Source organism: Enoplosus armatus, chromosome 9 (assembly GCF_043641665.1).
Source record: "Enoplosus armatus isolate fEnoArm2 chromosome 9, fEnoArm2.hap1, whole genome shotgun sequence".
NCBI classification, from domain to species: domain Eukaryota; kingdom Metazoa; phylum Chordata; class Actinopteri; order Centrarchiformes; family Enoplosidae; genus Enoplosus; species Enoplosus armatus.
In genome coordinates this window covers 8,380,645-8,397,812 of record NC_092188.1, presented here as the reverse complement: position 1 = coordinate 8,397,812, position 17,168 = coordinate 8,380,645, and the positions used below count along the sequence as shown (strand labels likewise).

Here is a 17,168-nt window from a genome sequence, read left to right as displayed (position 1 = left end):
AGACAGGAGATACAAAACGAGAGGGGGGGGGGGGGGGGGGGGGTGAGAGGTGTAATAGAAGAAGGTGAAAAAAGACAAAGAAAAAGAAATAAGTAGAGAAAATATGGGACCTGAAACCTGAAATTGAGTTTAAAAATACAACTTTTGACAATACACTGCTTTACAAAGTATTCCTAATAACTTTCACATTTTTCCTGTCAAAAAATATTTGAATAAAGAATATTAATATCTGGAAATTACTTACAATGTACCATTCAACAACAGTGTTGCTTGATGATGGTGAGACATTGTACGTGCAGGGCAGTTTGGCAGTCTCTCCTTTTAACACCTCCACTTTAGGAGCCACCTCCACAGTCACGGCCCCACTACATACTGCAGAGAAAAGACAGAAAAAAAGGATGTGATTAAAAACTTGAGCATAGGAAGTCAGAGGGAATGGTAGTAATGTGTTAACAATGCAGGTTTTAAAGACGTACACAATTTTTATCACGATGAAAAGTTGCTTAAGGTAAAACTCAAAAAGGTATTGCTGAGTGTCATTTAGTGGTTGGATATGTCCCATGTAGACAGTGGCTAACAGCACAAGATACAGAACTAAGCTGAAATCCCTCTACATTACAAAATCTAATGACTTACAGTAAGATATATTGGTCTGATTGACAGCACTGAATTATAACATGACAGGCTGGTTTACAAAAAGTATTGGTTATGTTCAAATACATAACAGTAAGTGGAAGTCAAAAAGACACAAACACAGAAAAGTTCAGTACTGTACATTGCATCTCGAGGAATGATAGGAGGAGACAAAGACAAACAATAAAACCACAATGACTACAACTTTTAGCAAAACAATATTTCTTTGGAGCATACTAAACATATGGATCAATTGCAAAGAAGTGGATTGGGTTGCAGGACTTGGCTTGGCGAGAAGTTTTTAAGGATATTTCAACATGTTTTTTGCCATGACTTTGGTTCTCCATTGGAATCTATTGTAACTGCTGTAAATCCAAACAGCAGCAAGTCGCAAGCTACAAGTAGCAGTATTCCCTTAAAGGTGTATGAGCTGCGGTAAAAACTATTAAGGGACCCTGAGGGAAGCTAGAAGGCCCTCGTCACTGTCAGTGTTCTTCATTCAATAGGGACATTAGGATGCACACAGTGTCCCAGATATAAATGGGAGAGTAGCAGCTAGGGCACAGGATGGACCCAAACTGGTTCCAGTGGGGATAGGGAACAGTGCGGCTCTCTAACTCTCTGTACATGTAGCTATGGAGAAACAACGTGACAAGGAGATTGCATTACAGAGAGGAGAGGCGGGGAAAGAGGGAGGGGAAGGACGGAGAGCTGCAGGAAGGGAAGGAGCTCCATTTCTGTTAATGAATTCAATGCAGCACATACAGTGTCATAAATCCTACGGTACAGTAATGCATGAAGGCAGTGGAGTTCAGTGTGTTGAGAGTGTGAGGCTCAAATGTGTAGAAACAAGGAACAACTGCACGAAAAGGACACTGTTGTTTGAGTGACTGGGGGTTAAACTGCCAAATTAATTTAGCAATCTTTGACTCTCCAATCAAAGTAAGTTATCAACATATGGAGGGCATATTTCATACGGCTTATATGAAACATAGTGCTTGCTAGGCATAAGATAAAATTAACTGATATGCCAGGATTTACTGTAAGATACAGGACTAGTAAATAATTGATACATCAGGGAAGCAACAGTAAACAACCACTCAACAACATTCCCAAAATAAGTTTCTATAAAACCCTCCAAACAGTAAGTTACGTATCATTAAAAGCCAGAGATCTACACTCAAATTAATATTCATATTCTGGACATACTGTATATTTTGCTAATGAACAGCCCAGCCCCATGCTCTGTATGATAACATAAATTAATAATGTCATCAATTTCTGGACTACAAAATCTACATTTAAATAATTTATTTGTTGTGAGAAACTGCCAAGGGTGGGGAGGATGGGCTTCTGGGAATCATAGTTGTTTGACGGGCTAGTTTTAATAACAGGGCAGAGAAACATAGACAGGGAAGATGAAAGAGTGTTTGCTCAAAATGTCTAAAGAGAGACGAGAGGAGCCGAGGGATGACCGCCTTGTTATCACTCTGCTGTGAGGAAGAAAGAGAGCGAAGGATGGAGGGGGAAAAAAGAAGGCACTGAGTATATATTGAGGAGATAATAGGGAGAGCTGTCAAAAATACACACTTTGCTTGCTCAGTGTTGTGTATGTGAGTGTTTGTGAGACACATTCCACCAGGGTCAGATGCTGTGATTCACCGTGACCCGCAAAACACACGAAGGTCAAGGGTCAGTCAAGCGTTGACATTTGATGAAAAGATCTCATGTCTCGCTCCACTGTTCTTTCACTTCCTCTTGCTTTACTTTCACTTCCCTTGCCTCTATTTTTATCCCGCCTCTTGTTTTCCTTATGTTCTTCTTTTCTGTTTCATCTTCATCCATATCCAGTATCCCTCGCTCTCCAAATATTTTGCTCTATTAGCTCAGTAGCTCTCAAGTAAAACATTAGTTTTACAAACTGAGTCTCATGTACCGAGTTTGTGAGAGGGATGTAGCCCAAAAGAAAATCCTCCTCTGTTTCTGCGCCAAAACAAACAGTAAGCCAGACGAGCAAACGTACAAGAATGTGCGAGTAAATGAAGCGCTGTGCAGCACTCAGGATTTAAGAGTCCCGTTAAGTGGTGCATGGGAAAAATACACACTCACACACATACCACATTAAATCAAGTGACTTGCTGGCACATCCAAAGATAATCTAAATCTTAACTTACTACTTACTACATTTTTATGAAAAAAAGATGATCAGCAGAATGAAAATAACATTTTCATGCCAATAAAGCCTTTGAATTGAATACTGGATGATGTTTTAACCAAGTATTAGAGGAAATTAAATCAAAATGGGGGGACTTAGCTGTTGCCTGCTCCTTTTCACACTTTCAAATAAAGAGGGATATTCTGTTACTTAGTCTACTCATAGCAAATCAATTACATGGTATCAATGGTGTGTATCACACCATGTTTTTGGGGAGATTGGCGGTTGGTCAACTTTCTTGTAGAGTAATGTGAACAGACAAAAATAAAAATGTGTGAATTCTTAGTGGAATCCTAATTAAGTGATACACATTATGACTATCAAGAAAACAAACCCTTGGATATTAAAGCTGTTTGGTTTTTATTCCAAGGCCTCAAGATGTTTTTTGTGATGCTCAAAGAGAGTTTGGTCTCTCACTTTGGTCCAGACTGAAATATCTCAACAACTATTGATGTTTTTCCATGACATTTTTTACAAACATTCATGGTCCCCAGATGATGAAGGCTACTGAATTTACTCATCCCCTGATTTTTCCTTTAGTGCCACCATGAGATTGACAGTTTTGTTGTTTTAGTGAAATATCTCTACAGCTTTTGAATGGGTTCCATGGTCCTTACAGGATGAATTTGAATAACTTTGGTGATCCCTTAACTTCTCATCTTGTGCATCATCAGGTCAAAAATGTAACTTGTCTAATACTTTGGTTAATGACCTGCAAAACTAAAGGCATTCTCATTAGCCTCAGCTGTACTCTGTGTTTAGTACTATTTAGCAAATACCATGCTAACACGCTAAACTTAGATGGTGAACACTGTAAAATTACACCAGCATGTTAGCATGCTGTGCCAAAGTACAGTCTCACAGTGCTGCAAGCACGCCTGTAGACTGTTGGTGTTGTTGTATTTTAAAGATGAAGAACTGAAATATTCTGAACTCAGTTTAGCTGATGACGCCATAGTATTTCAGGTGAGCAATCATGTCTTCATCTGCTGAGTACTAACTTTTAGTTGTGCAAGTCACAATACTGATCACATTCACTTCCTGTGGAAACAGCTGTGTGTGCTTTGACACAAATTTGCCAGACATAATGGAACAAGATAAAAGCTGAATCGTCACTTTTAGTGCAGCTTCAAGCCCAAATTCTGTCTTTTATGGAATAATAATAGTCACCTATCAGTCAAGACAGTTTGAGTGAAAGTGTTAACATAAATCACAGAACAAACGATCTCCTGAGGATGTTTGGAAGGTTTTTGTATCTTTGTATCCGTATTTCTTTTAACTGGGTTTTGGTCAGTAGCTGGGTTACTACATGCATGTAAACAGAGCTACTGCGAGGCAGTTAAAGCAATGATGTGTGCCATCTGTACCACATCTTTCTTTCTTTGCCGACCTCTTCCTCTCCCCCTCCCCACTCTCCCCCTTTTCTCTCTTTCACATACATCTTTTGGTGTCGTTCACAATATGTCTTGGTCCAGAGTGATCAGTCAGGCCGCGGCTCTGTGTTTTACACACGAGGCAGCTGGACAGACAGAGACGGACAATTAAAGCATAATTAGGGAGTCCTCTGTCCAATCTGAGCCTGGAGCAGCGTGAGTGTGCTTGTGTGTGCGAGGGTGTTTGTGTATTTAGAGACACAGGCTGTTGGCTGTCACTGAGTGTGTGTGTGTATGAATGAGAGAGAGAGAGAGAGGGCGAGAAAGAAAGAAACTGGCTGGGGTTGTTGGGTGGGTGGGGGGTGGGGGGGGCTAGCTTCACGGGGGTCTCGTTAGCTGACGCAGGCCAGATAATCGGATTTAGCCAAAGAGAGGGAAAGTGTGTGTGAGGTGGTGTGTGATGGGGTGCGTGACCGGGTACAAAGACAGATGGGAACGAGACGGTCAGACTGTGACCTGTACACACACACACACACACACACACACAAACACACACAAACACACTCTTACAGTATATCTATAATGCATGTGATATTTATGAGCAACCGAACCACCCTAAAAAGCTTAGATTAAGTACAGTGTGAGTAGAAGAAAAAGAGATCCAAGTCTGCAGTCAAAGAAGCGTGGCAGAGTGGAGGAGACCCAGAGACTCGTGTCAGTCCCACATCTACTGAAAAGTTAATGTGAACCCATCTTTAATACCCTCTCGGTCTGTCTCTTTCTACCTTTTTCTTCGTCTCTTCTCTCCGCCTGCATGTCTCTCTCTTTCACCCTCTCTTTCATACACACCGACACACACACAAGCGGGCGTCCTTCATTATGAAAAGAACCAGCTGGATCCTCTCTCTCTCTCTCCTGTCCTCTTTTCCTCTCTTGTTCTCCCCTCACCCACGGTTGTATTCTGGACATCAAACCACGAGCCTCTTTCTCCCTCCGACTCTCCTCTTTTCATCCCTCATTCTCAAAGAGCATTCTTTAATACCCAGCGCCTGAACTGACTTGTGTGTCTTGCTTGCGCATGTGTGTGAGGAGAAAGAAAAAGAGAATGCAAGATAGCAAAAGAAAGGCCACAAAGAATATAAGAAACGGGGGAGAAAGGGAGGGTGAGAGATTGGAAAAGAACAAGAGGCAGTGTGTGTGGAAACCCAACCTACATGAGTGTCACCCAACTAGAACCTCTTTATGAAGCCACCATGAACGTTCTTTCACTGATTATACCTGCTTGTCTCCAGGCTAACCCAAACACCACTCCTCTGAAGAGTAATGGGTGTTCTGGGTAACTTGGCTTTATTTAAGTCTACTGTATACACCTGGATGATGGTGCTAGTGGTGCAAGAGAAGTGTGTTAGATTACACTCAGCATGTGTCACAGAGAAAGCATAAAGTTGTGCACCAGGGCCAACACTGTGGCGAGGAGCATGTGGAGGATTTGATCTTTGAAGTGAGTGTACAGCTGAAAAGGACGAGAGGAGAGCAACGTGGTACGTGACGGACGAGGAACGTCAGAGAGTGTGTGTGTGTGTACTTGTTTGCGTGTGTGTGTGTGGTCCAAAACATCCTTGGCCTCTAACAGGATTAGTGTGTTTGACTGTTGGCAAAGCAAACAGCGTCCTGCTGCAGAAGACACAGCCTCAATGTCAAGAGAACTAACTCACAACAACGTGTAACAACAACTTCCAGTTTTATTCATCACTTTCCATTTATCAGCACCTCTTCCAACATGCTTAGAATTCTCAATCTCTTTATAAATGCCTTCTGTGTTTTAATCAACACTGCTGACATCTCAAGCTGAATTTATACCTAATTGTTAAGGTCTTACAGCATAGATACATAGGCCCTGCGGCTAGACCATAGCTAACGTGCACCTCCTTAGAAGATGTTATTACTCATCAGGGCTACAGCCTTTATGGAGATACCATGTGGAGACGGCAAGAACTGTGAGTGGTCAGCTCACTCACTGATTCTCTGCAGATTACTTTTACTTTGATCAACTAATCATTTCAGCTCTACTTGTTTTTTTCTTCTACAAGTTTCAGATGCCAGTGGAGACTGTCGACAGTGAAGACAACATCAACCAAGTTGAAGAACGGCTCTGTAATCTTTGCATTTTCAGTAACAGCAGACATATTTTGTTATCTCTGCTGCAAAGTTCACCAGGATTCTCACTCTCTATCACAAACTGAATGAAAGAATGTAAACACAGTTACTTTGGGGTACGTAAAAAGCACCACACAGCCTGATAATGTACAACACATCTGTCTAATGTTGCTATGGTAGTATCAATGAGTGAAATCAATTGCTGAGCTATGAATCCATTCTAGTGCCGCTGTGCTGCACACGTGACCCACAAGTGTAAATGTGGCTTCACTCCCACCACAAGTTGTGATGGTTACTATCACCACAGACACAATACGACTGACTCACAGGAGTCATCCTCATGAGCCAGAGGCCCCGTGTATGGGTTGTGGTAACGGTGCAGGTTGCCCTCAGCTCTCTCACAGTGATAATGGCCTGTTAATGTTGCAGACTGGATCCGACTCAAATCTTGTGTTTACAGGCTTTTCACATTCACTCGCCGCTCACATCAGTCTGCCTGCCCTGTTAGATGGGAACAGTTTACACACCTCAAGAAATTCAGTTTGTTTAGTGAGTTTAATTTTAGCAGACAAACCAAATCCATCTCAGAAAGAGGGCCAGCAGTAAGGCATAATTGCTAATGTGGTTAAACTACTGTATGTTGTTGCCATTTGCAAATAATACAGTTGTGGTTGGACACTTCATAGACATAAAAAGGTGCAAGAACAAAGAGAAAGAGTGAAATTTCACTTATTTTCTGTTCTATCTCATAGTTTGGATAGCAGACAGTTTGAGATGACTAGTGGCCACTGGACGGAGGATATATACATATATATATATACATATACATATATATGCTGTATATTGCTGTCTTTGAGTGAGTGAGTGAGTGTGTGTGTCATAGGGGGCAGGCTGGGTCAGACTGCCAGTGTCGGGGTGGGTCCATGTAAGGCCTTGAGTCCGTCAACGTCTGACTGATGAGGCAAGAACAGGTGCAGCGCAGGAACAGCAGCTGCAGCTGCAGCAAAAGGCACACACACACACACACACACACACACACACACACACACACACACACACACACACCCTCACCAACAATGAATGCCACATACAGAGGGCAAGGGGGAGAGTGAGAAAGACAGAACCACAGAGATGACAGACGAGGAGAGAGGAAGTTTTCAAGTTTGTAGAAGTAAAACTTTAAGCAACCAAGGAGACACAAAATAAAAACAAGCTCATGCAGAGAAAACCGGACAGAAATAGATACAGTAAACACTCGCTGTCTGTCTCCTTGGATACTCCTAAGTGTATCCATACCAGGGCTGTGCATAGCAGAGTGCTGCGATGTCTGCTGGTGTCCTGCTGAGTGTTGAGAGGGAAGCACTGATATGTATCTAATGCTAATTAGAATCCCACTTTTACTGTATTCATCAGGTAGAATAAAGGAGAGAAATGGACAGAGCGAGAGAAGGAACACAAAATAAGGAGAAGACAGAAATGGGTAGGGACGGAAAGACAACATAATAAGGACAATATGATAATATATGCCAAGAAGAGCCATAAAATACTTGCAATTGATTTCCATACATCCTCAATACTGAAAAGTAACTCCATCCTGTTGGAAATGCCATGTAAAACTGTGCAACCATTCCCACCACAAGTGTCACTGCAAACATTGCTTGTAGTCTATCAATTTGTTTAATTGGCCTAATAGCGACTGTAATGCCAATTCAGGATCTGTCTCTTATTGCATCTTTACCAAAGAGAGAATAAGTAAAGAGAAACTCTTAAGAGTTTCCCAACAACTCCTAAAGAACAAACAGTCATTTAGCCAAGAATCCCCTGAAAACCTTTTTTTAAGGATTTTTTTTTTACCCAATAACACATGGATGGTAGCACTCTAAAGAACCAATTACAGCAATCAGAAAATAAACTTTAGTCTTGTAAATCTCATCCGACCCTTCACAAGCCGGTCAAAAATGTCTGCAATCATAACTCCCAAAGTCGATAGTGGAGATCTGTTGTGCTTCAAAGATGATATCAGGGCTTCTAATTGGAGTCAAACAATAATATCTTGAATGCTTGAATTTCGTTGCTTGGTGAAACAGAACCCCCTTGTTTTTTTATGGATTGCCAGTGTGGGTTATGTGTGATACCTGTATGTGCTGGGAAGTGGTGGAGGCAACTAAAGATAAGACAGACTGATCCCGGATGTTCAGATGCCACATGCGAGGCCTCTGCACCGCAATTACAGGATAGGGAAAGGACTGTGTGTCTTCCTGTCTGGGCTTGTACTGATGTACCACCTGAGTAGAACTAAAATTCACACCTGGGACTCTGCAGCAACACACACACACACTCACACACACATACATTCAGGTTGCAGCTGGTTGTGGAGGTCGTCTGAGTCTAGAGGAGACTGTGTTTTATCACTTTGTTTATTTATTGGCACAAAAGCCACCGGCTACGTGTGTCTGTTCTAGATGGAAGAGAGCAAAGGAGAGGCTGTATCTGTAATATATTTTATCACTTGTTAGGAACAAATCCTGTAACCTTTTATTGTTCTGTTCTCAGTCCTCCAAAGTTTTTGTATTGGCTCCATTTGTCTCCTCTGTCAGGCTGTAGTTTTATGAATTTTATATCAACCTTGTTGCTTGAAATCTGTGTCCTTTCTTTGGTGTCTGAGGTGTGAAGCACGCTTTGAATGAAGTTGATGTGATTAGCACTTAAAACATGTTTAACTTAATTTGGATTCATAAGCCGAACTTCGTTTAAAACGAGCAAGGAGAGACAGAGGGCGTTGTCAGATGGAGGGAACAAGGACACGAGTTTAGAAGAGGTGTGATATTCCCAGGGACTTGACGTTGACGTAATGCAGCTGAGTCAAACATAAGGCTATTAGCAATTAGCCCGGGTACACATCAGTCTTCTCCACCGCCATAAACCCAACAATATTAGCATCTGTGCATGGTACTAAATGCAATAAAATGCAAGGCTCAAAGTCATCGCAAAGTTCAATGACTCGGCAAATGTGGTCTGCCAGCCATGCAGCGGGTGTGTGGATTTCTTTGTGTATTAGTGTGTCTGCTGTATTAAAGTGGAGGGCAGAGAGGTAACATCACAGTGTGTGCAGTTGCGATGGATAAATCACAGCTTTACTGGTGTGTGTGTTGTGTCATCTCCCGGCAGTTTAGGGGCTCAAGACAAACAGTGTGAAGTGGGCTACAAGGTCTGCCCCTCACGCACTCTTTTGTCAAGCAGGAGATTCCCCCTCGCTGGTTCTGTTGTCCTGGCAACGGGGTGAGAAGTCAACCCCATTCGAGCAAGTTTAGAGCTGTGTGGTCAATGAACCAGTGTGTTTGTGTGTGTGTGTGGGTGCTGGGATGGGTGTGGGTGTGTTTGTCCTCTTCGAACATGAGCCAGTGAGTCAGGAGAAGGAAATGAGGACAAGGATAGATGGGAGGAACGAGGAGAAGAAAAACAAAAGGGAAAAAACGGAGACATGAGTGCACGAGCAGAATATGAATTTGTGGAGCTGACATTGCAGTCTTCCGCCCCATTCTGCAGAAAGCGACGGTTGAGAAAATAAAACAAAGCCGAGACGTCTTGTAAAGAGATTATAAATGGAGCTATGAATGCGTGAGTTTTAGTGCTGTGTAAGTGCTTCTGCAAAAGTAGCTATGATATATCGTCTCACTGATAAACCAAAGGATTCTCTGAGTATCCTTCCCCATTAGAGTCAGCTGAGTAAAATTGAAATAATCTCTCACACTGAATATCTGGGCCATTTATTAAGCTAATATCTTTTTTAGCTGACACAATCTGGTGCCATTTTATGTGACTCCATTAACAGCGAGTTAGCATGACAATAGCCAGTGTCTTGCTCCTATTAGAGTTCACATTTGGGTCTTAATACAGGGGAGGTAACAAAGAAAAAAAAAAGGCCATATCGGTGCAAGAAATGCATGATCGGATGAAAATATCAAGAGGAATTTCATTACTTTTCAAATCAAAGGGCACAAAACAGAGAGGGTCCGCCAATTACCCCACTATGTCTCCTCCTGGCTGCCTTTCATTTTCAGACGGAACTCAATTTGGTGAAAGAGAGAAGGGAGAGAGAGAGAGAGAGTGTGTCCTGATCGACTGGGAGAGAAACCAATCAGTAGATGTCACTTAAGGGGCAGAGATGAGAAAAGGTGTTAATATTTAATGTTTCGGGCCTCCTGAATCTGGGCCTCCTTTCCCTCTTCTCCCTCTTCCTTCCATCCCTCTCGCCTTAGGCACTCCAATTAACACACCCTGTCCTTTTCTTCCCCCTCTCTCCCAGTCTTTCTCGCTATTCCCTCCTTCCTTGAAACACAGCCCCTGGCGAAAAATAAAATTTAGAAACAGGAGAGAGGAGGCAGGAATGAAGGGATAGGCAGTAAAAAGCGAAATGAGTTTGACTGGGATAGTGTTAAAAGTTTGGATGAGAACAAGTTGAGAGGGCTAACGGGTCTCAAAGAAGAGAAGAAGCAGACACAGGAGAACGCTGATGCAAATGCAGGCATGAGCATCAAACCAGAGAAAGGAAATGGTGCACTGAAGCTCCCGTAGATGCAGTTAGTTAAAATTGGAGCAAAGAAGAAGGAGAAAGATGAAGTGAGGGAAGGAGAGGGTCCCCTGCGTGTCTTTGCAATTCCCCTCTGCCTCTACCTATTTATCAAGATAAATGAATTGCTTTAATGGGCCAGAATGATATGCAATTTTTGGCAGAGGCAATCTGCTTGCATATGTTGCCGCTAATGTTGCTGGTGTCCATAATGGAGTATCCTAATGAGGTGCTTTCAGTGATGAGAGGGGCATTATAAATAAGGGCAGGGGCAGCCCTGGAAAGATGATGGATGGATGGATGGATGGATGGATAGATAGATGGACGACAAGGGATTGACAACCGAGGGAGGGCAAACTGGAGTATTCTAAAGGCTGTGTTTATGTATGTGGCTCGACACGACTGACTTGATTTTGACAAAAGGGGAGCGACGGACCGTGTCTCACCGCTGCACTCCAACATTTCTCTAAAAGGGGCACTTCCGGTAATTGAATAAAATTGGATGACTCTCAAAAAACACTGCATCCTACATTGTATATAATCCATCTTTTGTTAGACTCTTCCTTGCACCCAGAGGCTTTCCATATTTGTAGTCTCCAACACCAATGCGATATAACCCTGATGATCATTGGGGCTATTTTCTCCTCCTGAGTCACATAAAAACTGTTTTCACAGGCTGTGTAGTACTCAGATTAGTGATCAGTAAACTGACCTTTATGTGAGGATGTCCTCAAGATTCACTATCCTTCGCTTCTGTTTTTCTTTTTATCAAACTCACGTGGCTCCAGGTTGTTTAGTGGCAACAAAGCAGCACAGAACAGGCTCACTGCTGTTATGTCAATGGATATCGAGCAGATGTTACTTAGGACAAGGACTTAGAGTTATCTCTTGTACTTTTTGTGACATTTGATTTACCTTGACGAAATAAGAAATACTTCAAACTTGACTTCGGCCAAATTGTTGATCTGGACTTGCAGGACAGTCCGTACTACTCTCATTTTACTGCAGTTTGTTACTGTAATGGTCTCATACTTTCAAAATGAAAACGTATTGACACCTCTGTCTTTTGCAGTCAGGACAGATTGTCAGAGAGAGAGGGCGAGGAGAAAGGCTGACTCAGAGTATAAATAAGGGGAGAGACATTAAGACTACAGCTAATCTCGCTAAAAGGGTTAGGACAAAGTGCCGCCGCCTCTGCGTCTCTCTCACTTCCCCTCTCCCGCTATCCTCAAATCAATTCATTCTGCAAGTCATTTCCTAGCATACTGTACAGATAAATACTCCACGTAAGGCAGCTCTTATGTCCATTTACTGTAATAAACAAGCCACCAGAGCGTTTCCATTACAGTGTTTGTACATGTGTGTGTGTCTTTAAGAGTACAATAGCTCACAGTGTGTTTGATTAAGATAGAAAAATAAAAAAAAGACCCGGACACTTTTGTTGCAGAGGGGAAATAAGATTTGAGATAAGTTGTAAGGTGAGTAAAAGGTGAAAGCAGGCCAACATGTCTCTCTGCGGGTTTCACATTTCTGCTCTGGACCCTACCACCAAACACACACACACACACACATAGTAAAGGCTGAAACAGGCTGTCCTGCCAACCCATGTGTATTTTAATACTGGGATGAATGTCTCAAGTTCTATTTACAGTAGCCTATTTACAGTATGATCACTGTTACATTCACAAATGGAGCAAAACACACGCACAAACACACCTGCCTGCCCTTCATATCTCAACAGCTCAATTCCTCAAATGCTCAGCCTCGCTCTGACACCCGTTTTTTTTTTCCAGCAGTCATCTCACGCTGAATTGTAGCACCCAGGTGTTTTGTTGGCCTGACAAAGGGTCTGTTCCTGGGTGGACAAGCTATACACACACTGCACAAGCTGAGGTAAACATAGGCAGGGAACAGAGGGACTACGGTGTAAATAACACCAAGATGCTACAGTAGCTTGCTTCCTGATCTTGCTCCTTTTGAGGACACATCCACCCTTACAGCCGGCTAAATCTGAAAACACATTTTTTTAAATCTTTTTTAGTTTTAGTTTTCTGTTCGTAGTAAGCCGTTCTTTTTCACTCCCAAATGTCTCCAGAGTGGATAATCACTTGGTTTTAAATGCATATCTAGGAAAGCTAAGGTTATGTTGTATTTATACCTATTTTATGCATTAATTAAAATGGTGAAACTGTACTTTTGTTTGTATATATATTTTCATATCCCTCTTTTTTATTCCACTAAAGCAAAACCACTCTGTCTGGATTCTCTCTCTCTCTCTGATGCCTCCTCTTTCACTCTCTATCTCCTGCTCTCTCTTGTCTCTCATTCTCTCTCTGTAGGAGTGCTGAGTAGCACTCTGCCCATCTCATTTAGAAACAGTCCTCCCTTCACTTCTAATGAGCCTTCATTTTGGCAGAAGAGGGAGAAAAGCCAGAGAGAGGAACACCGTTTCCACTACTTCAGCTGACAGCAGTTCCCTCTTGAAGCCCTCTTCTAATGCCCACATGGGACTATACAAGAGGGCTGGAATAGGGAGAAAATGGTGGAACAAATGGATATCCACTCTCACTATTAGCCTCCATTATCCGCAAGCATCATTTCATAACTACTGACTAACAAGGCTTCTGTGTATGTGCCCATGCCCCTGCTGTATGTTGGCTGAGCTGGATACACAAATCTGGTGTGGACAGCTCAGTAACCAGAGAGAATTGCCCTTCTTTGTGCCCAAGCTGAAATACGAGAGCGCTCGCTGAATAAAGGGGGTCTTATAAGGGGGCGAGGGCGCTCCTTAGGGGGCCAGTCAGCCGGGCGTGACAAGCCGGTACCGTTGTAATGAGATAACAGGCCACTGGAGTACGCTTTGATTTGTTCCTCCTTTCTTTCCTTTCTCTACATCCCTTATCCCTTTGCTGTTTTCCTTGTCCATCCATTGCTCCATTTTTTTAAAAACAGGCCATCGTGCTCAGCAGGCTGGTAAAGCCCGTGTGTGAGGGACTGATAGAGGGATAGAGAGGAAGGGGTAAACACATTGGCAGGGAGATAGGGCAAAGGAGAAAGAAAAAGGGCACAAGAGTGTGGAAATGAAAGCCTGAAAAGGAACGTGTCTCTTTGTGTATGTGTGTGTTTGTGTTCCTGAAAACATATTCAAGTGCACGTTAACAGGAATTTGGAAATCCTGAACTCAAGAAAGGCCACAGTGAAATATGGCACACACAAGAGATGGAGGACAGGGAGTAATCAAGAGATAGAGAGACACAGTTCGGGTCACTGCCTCCAGACAGGCTGGATAAAACCTACCTCCACTCCTCCGCCATCACAGAATTACCCCTGCACCTGCCCTCCAGCCCACCCACCCCCTTCTTTTCCTCCCCCTAACCCCTCCTGTCTTGGACAAACAGTCTTATACAGTGTTGACAGTGGCAACACTCAGTGGGAGGTTGAGAGATACGGGAAACCCCAGCTAAAAGGTGAACTCATTTATTGTGTGCTAAGAATATATAACTTTTAGCACTGGCAAACTACCCTCACCAAGCGTTTTTTTTTTGCTCTTTCCATAACCTGTGCTAATTCATTGCTACCATTGACCTCCATGTGTCAGCTAAACCACTAGATTCCAACTTATCTTTCTCACCTCTTCACACTCAACCAATGATTCATTCGTAAAAATAAAATATTTGCACCCTGTCTCCCTCTGAAATGAGAGCCTTCTTATCGTATTTGGTTAGATTTATAGTCGCGATAGTGTGGCAGCCAAAGCCATGATTTCATCTGACCGACATGAGCTGTCTGCCTGCCGGGGCTATCAACGCTCGCTGTCCCAAAACAGCGTATAAGCCGGAGATTTAGAACGGTCTGTCTAGCCCTAAATCTGTAGTCTCCTGCCTGGCATACCTCACACACAGCAGACTGTTTTACTTACACACACACACACACACACACACACAGAAACACACTCTCACTACCTTTTGATGCGCCACCTCCCACCCCTGTTCCTTCTCCCCCTACCTACCACTCTCCCCCATTTTCTGTCTTTTTGCCTATTATGGCGGATTAACTTATAATGCTTGGATGAACTTCAGTAAGTGGGGGGTACAAAGTCACACATCAATACACACACAATCGCTGGCTGGCTGGCTGGCAGGCAGATATGGTCACAAGCCCACTGGCACAGACACATGGAGCCTTCTGGAGTACAGCGAGACACATGCGGACACCCGTATACACACACACACACACACACGTTTACATAGAGGAACCAGACTCCCATGCTGAAACACAGTGAAAGGTGCAGAATCCAAACCAAAGCCCCTATTAATCCCCCTGATCCCTCAGAGATAGAATAATTCAGAGTTAATTACTATTCTCCTGCATTTTCCGTCTTGATTTCTAAATCCACTAAACTCCCTCTTTCCTTCCACCAGGCAAACATTTGAATATACTGTCTACTGTAGATTCGTCTTTGTCTCCTCCTCCACATTTTTATTTGTTTTTTTCCCCACTGCTCCTCTTGTGCCTTGGCAGACTCTTCTACGCTATGTCTTGACAGAGTAAAATGAGAGGTAAATATGGTTATGAGCTCTCTCTCCCTCTCAATTTTTCTCTCTGTGACCCACACACATCAATGTATAGGTCTTGGCAGCAGCTGACACAGAGTCTGGCATTGAGGTTGTGTCTTTCTGGTTAGAGTTTGGAACCACAGTGAGTTTAATTAGAGTGGAGAGGGACCACATGGCTGGCTGGCTGGCTGGCTGACTGGCTGGTGTAAGACTGAGAGGCTGGGTACTGGAGAGACCCATTAACAATCACACTGTGAGATGCTAGCTGTAAGGAGAATTCACAGAAAAATACACACACCAGTGTGCAGACATTGCTAACTGCAATATATTTATAGATATGGATACAATAGGTACACACTCATTTGTATGCAGGCGGCTTCCTCAAATATCTTTCTGTCTCAAACTGATGCCAACGTTGTTCTCATGCAGACAACTCATTATAAAATGATAAAACGCCCTTGTGGTGCACAGTTAAAAGCATCCTACATCATTTCCCATGTCACACTGCATTATCTTTTGTGTCTGGTGGTATCTTGTTACATGTGAGGTGCATATTTTACACAGGGGAAAGAAAAAGAGAATGCATTCCCACAAAGTAGCTTCTATTTTCTGCACCAACACTTTAAGACAGGCCAGCGATAAGCGGGAGACGAGGAGATAGTGAGGGGCCGACTCCTGCCCATACATGGGTAGGGCAAGGAGACTGAAGAAAGCTGTGTATGCACACACATGCATATGTACACACCCAGTGAGCATATTCCAAATATCATTCAGCATATGGACAGAGCAAAGCACACGTGTCATAAGCGGCATGCAGATCACGTATTATGCACACATATTTCAATGTAAACCCAGAGGGAATATGTGCTCGCAAGTGCACACAAATGCGCCATGGAGTTGGCCAACTCCCGTCAGTTTTAACCTTCCAGCATTCCTCGCTAATCTGCACCATAATGGCACACCTGTCCTTTCCCGTTCTCTATTACCTCCACAGGGGTGATGTGTTGGGGGAGCGGAGAAGGGGGAACATTAAACATATTCATGAACAAACAGCTGATCCATTCTCTCTTTTAATTCTCTCTTTCTTTATGCATCCCTCCATCTATCTTCAACCCTCCCGCCCTTGATCTGTCTCCATAGGGAACTGTCTGTTGTTTTTAAAGTAGAGTAGTGGTTTGTCTATGCTTTAGGGGGGCTGTATGTTACCACAGTAACAGACATAGAGGTTATTGTCATAGCTAGACAGGCATTATTGGTAAAAAGCGGGAAGGAGGGCACGAGAGGGTTTTTTTCAGGGGCAGTGGCAGGTCAGAGATTGGAACAGTGCAGGCCAGGGGGGGAATAACTAAAGCAGTGGGCAGGCAGAGTAGATAGGTAGGTCACATTATTATTGATTGCCTGACATTATGTGGACAGTGGGGGAGTCCACAGAGACAGACGAATAAATTGTGGCTTGACATCAAAGTCAGGCCGCTGACATTGAGCCTGCAGGGGACAGAAGCTGCCCAAGGCTGGATTAGAGGTGGATAGATAGACATAGGCACGCACAGACGCAGACACAGAAATAAACAATGAGGACACTGTCCACGAGTTACCTGATAAAATGAAGGTTGTAAAGAGAGAGCTTGACAGAATGAAACTGGAGGAAATGTCAGCCATGAATA

The 17,168-nt window shown here is 43.1% G+C and overlaps 1 protein-coding gene across 1 annotated transcript in view; it reads right to left on the bottom strand.

Moving 5' to 3' along the window:
- bcam (basal cell adhesion molecule (Lutheran blood group)) overlaps nucleotides 1-17,168 on the bottom strand; it is a 47,175-nt gene that overhangs the window by 14,837 nt on the left and 15,170 nt on the right. Inside the window, exon 2 of the mRNA XM_070911931.1 lies at nucleotides 245-372. Within this exon, the coding sequence (XP_070768032.1) occupies nucleotides 245-372 (128 nt within the window). The remainder of the gene's footprint in view (nucleotides 1-244; nucleotides 373-17,168) is intronic.